At 43.9% G+C, this 3,248-nt stretch overlaps 1 protein-coding gene across 1 annotated transcript; it reads right to left on the bottom strand.

Annotated features, from left to right (window-relative positions):
* Positions 1 to 2,708, bottom strand: LOC144715876 (Mad3/BUB1 homology region 1). The gene is made up of 6 exons (XM_078590882.1): positions 2,538 to 2,708; positions 2,298 to 2,442; positions 2,079 to 2,236; positions 1,019 to 1,103; positions 886 to 928; positions 1 to 804 (listed from the first exon to the last, which is right to left on the bottom strand). The coding sequence occupies exons 1-6, from the start codon at positions 2,636 to 2,638 to the stop codon at positions 26 to 28; spliced, it is 1,311 nt and encodes a 436-aa protein (XP_078447008.1). The 5' UTR covers positions 2,639 to 2,708; the 3' UTR covers positions 1 to 25.
* Between the last annotated feature and the right edge of the window lie 540 nt (positions 2,709 to 3,248).

Raw genomic sequence — 3,248 nt, 5'->3', positions numbered from 1 at the left:
AAATGAATTGTTCAGATTTTTTGTGCTAAAAATCCATCGGCCTCGAAAATAAATCATTTATTTCACTAATGGCCTCCTTGGTGAACACGGTTGGCTCGTATAGGCCCGAGTCTGCGTCAGGCCCACCCCGTGACGTGGACGAAGGCTGGCAGTCCACTATATCATCCACCAGGATAGCAAATTCTTGACGATGTGGTGTCATCTCCTTCGTTCGTCTGCCTTCCCTGGAGAAATCTATCGGCTTTCCAAACATGCTGTTTATGTCTTCCATGGCTTCCTTCAGGTTGACCGTCGGATCGACCAGCCCACTGTGGCATGCATTCTCCACGGCACGATCACCCGCGATGGTGGATCCCACAAACCGAAAGACCACTGTGTCTTCTCTCCGGTTCTCCACGCCATCGCCACCATTCAACCTGCTTTGATCATCATCATCATCAGCATCCTGGTCAACGAAAATTTCAAACCCGGCCTTGTTCTCCTCATCCATGAATATCTCAAACCCATGTTCTTCTGGAGGCATTGACCGGGGTGGGATCGGATTAGCCTTCTTATTGGGTCTCGGGCCGACATCGAGCGGCTCACGAAACATGCTGCTTATAGTGTTCAAGGCCTCCTTCATGTTGACTGTGGGGTCCACCAAGCCATGGTGGCAGGCATCCTCTGCTTCTGATTTCCCCACAATGGCAGAACCCACGAAATTGACCACTACTGTATCATCATTTGGCAGGGATCCTGGTTTGACCAAGTCAATAGTTGACTCTTCTTGTGAGTCAACGATTTGACCTTTTGGTCCCGCAGGGCCTGAGATTGTCATTGAATATTTATTTGTAATTAGGTATTTTCATGACGAAAGAAAGTGTGAGAAAAAATGAGAGAGCAAACCATCAGTATCTCTGTCCCTCTCACTCATCCGAAGTTGATTCAGCTGAAAAACTAACTTAGATAAGATTCTTGATGGAGAGATGAAATTGATTAGAATTAGATAATTTGGGGAAGAGGTTGATTGTGGGTTGACCTTGGATTTGCGTCTGCGATGGAGCTCCAGGCGGCATTGAAATTGCTCGTAGGATTTCTGCAGTTCATCTCCTGGCTCTGCAAGTCTGTACGAGTTTGAGGTTTTATCAATGGAAGAGATTTTCAATACAATTAATTAAGGAATGTAAAGTGATTGTATGAAAGGTGAGACAGGGGGTTGATTTATTGAGGTTTTAGGATGTGCAGCCAACCATAGAGTGATGGATCAAAGATAAGAGGAAAAATAGAGTTGAGATGAGGAAAGATAGAGTTTACATGGATGACGAGTGGACAATGATTAATCATCATTGACGATTGGATGCCAAGGAAGATGATAATGATATCTTTGTCATCGTCATTTTCGGTCCATTCCTCATTGAACCTTACAATGAAAAATATTCCTCTTTTAGGGGATGGATCACTTAGTCATCAAGAAATTTCGCCTTCATCATCTGTCATCCATATTTGGGTTGATACAACAACGATGACAATGATGAGTTCGTCTAATAGGAATCATCAATCTTTGCTGATCTCCAATGACAAGGGCTAAAGCTAGTTCAAGGAAACTAACCTAGATGGTAAACTACCAAAATATCCCTCACAAGATGAACAGACAGATACAAAGATACCCTTGGTGGGCCATAAGCTCTATCAGAGAGTGGTGGAGGGGTGACAAAAAGTAAGAGCTAAACCCTTTGTCAGATGAAGATTTGTGACCGGCCTTCTGATTAAACTTCGGCAAGAGCCTCATCCATCAACGAGAGGAATGTAATTTCATGTCCTGTTTACTTTCAGAAATTTAACTTCTGTAAGGAAAGTATGAGAAAGATATGCAATTATCACCATAAAACAAAGCCAAAAAGAGGACTTGAGTTCTATGGTGGAATTCATTATCATATTGAAATTTCGCACACACCCCTCCTGAACAAGGGTAAATTGAATAGGATTCTGAGGAAGAATACATCATCTGCTTTACCCACTAGCTCAAGAGCTGGTAAAAAAACTTGAAGGAACGGCAAAAGATTATGAAAAAATAATCTTTCCAGATGAAGAATGCTCACCTTTGAGCTCCCAAAAGGAACATTTTCTCAGCCGCATCGAAGTCCTTCTGCTTCTCGTAATACAACGAGTAAGCCACATAGAAGGCGGCATGCTTGACACCAATCCGATTCTTCTCCATTCTCCGGAAGACAGCCCTCGGATCATCAACATGATCCATCTGACAAAGAATCTGCGATCATCGACGCCGAAGATCCAAGAGATAAACGAAGAACGCCTACCAGCTGGAACCACACACGCAGGAAGCGAAGATCGCTGCGATATCGCCGGTCGGATTCGAATGTCTCAGCGCACCTCTGCAAAAACCGCGGTAACTTGTCGTTTAGGACATGGCGGGGGAGGAATTCCCGCAGTCTTCGGATTCCCCTGCCCAAGAACAAAGAACAGATTTTTAGGAAAACTAGGGCAAACTAGAACATCATGATCTTCAACAAAGATGAAATTTTTGTCTTGATGATCACCTGAGCCATGGACAGAGCGGATCTTTGCCTTGGTAGGCTTTGATTTCCGACACGACGGAGGAGAAGAGATCGGCTCCGCCGGCCGTGGACATCGTCGCCATCGACGGCACCTCAACAAGGGAATTTTTGAAAAGATAAGTCCCGCCCAATTTTCAACGGTGGCATCGTGTAAGCATATTTGCATAATGGATTCATTTATAACCAAAATTATTTATTTTTTCAGTAACTGAACTTTAGGTATAGGTTTAGGTTTTTTTCTGAGACCGATGCCGTCATTCCCTACACATGTCTTCGTCATCCGGCTGGTGCCCCAGATCACGATAGCTTGGAGTAAGCATGGTATAAGCATTTTTCTGCATGGATTCTCTGATGGCCAAAGTTTTTGGTTTTTAAACTAACTGAACTTTAGGTTTAGGTTTAGGTTTTTTTCTGACACCGATACCGTCATTCCCTACACATGTCTTCGTCATCCGGCTGGTGCCCCAGATCACGATGGCTTGGAGTAAGCATGGTATAAGCATTTTTCTGCATGGATTCTCTGATGGCCAAAGTTTTTGGTTTTTAAACTAACTGAACTTTAGGTTTAGGTTTAGGTTTTTTTCTGAGACCGATGCCGTCATTCCCTACACATGTCTTCGTCATCCGGCTGGTGCCCCAGATCACGATGGCTTGGAGTAAGCATGGTATAAGCATTTTTCTGCATGGATTCTC

Source organism: Wolffia australiana, chromosome 19, assembly GCF_029677425.1.
Source record: "Wolffia australiana isolate 7733 chromosome 19, ASM2967742v1".
In the NCBI taxonomy this organism is placed as follows: domain Eukaryota; kingdom Viridiplantae; phylum Streptophyta; class Magnoliopsida; order Alismatales; family Araceae; genus Wolffia; species Wolffia australiana.
The sequence above is the reverse complement of the archived record's forward strand: the minus strand, read 5'-3'. Positions and strand labels throughout refer to the sequence as shown.

Coding starts and splice junctions, on each gene's coding strand:
- LOC144715876 (XM_078590882.1), bottom strand. CDS start 2,638: ATGGCGACGATGTCCACGGCCGGCGGAGCCGATCTCTTCTCCTCCGTC. Junction 929..1,018: donor ATCGCAGACGCAAATCCAAG/GTCAACCCACAA, acceptor TTAGTTTTTCAG/CTGAATCAACTTCGGATGAG. Junction 805..885: donor GAGGGACAGAGATACTGATG/GTTTGCTCTCTC, acceptor TGACAATCTCAG/GCCCTGCGGGACCAAAAGGT.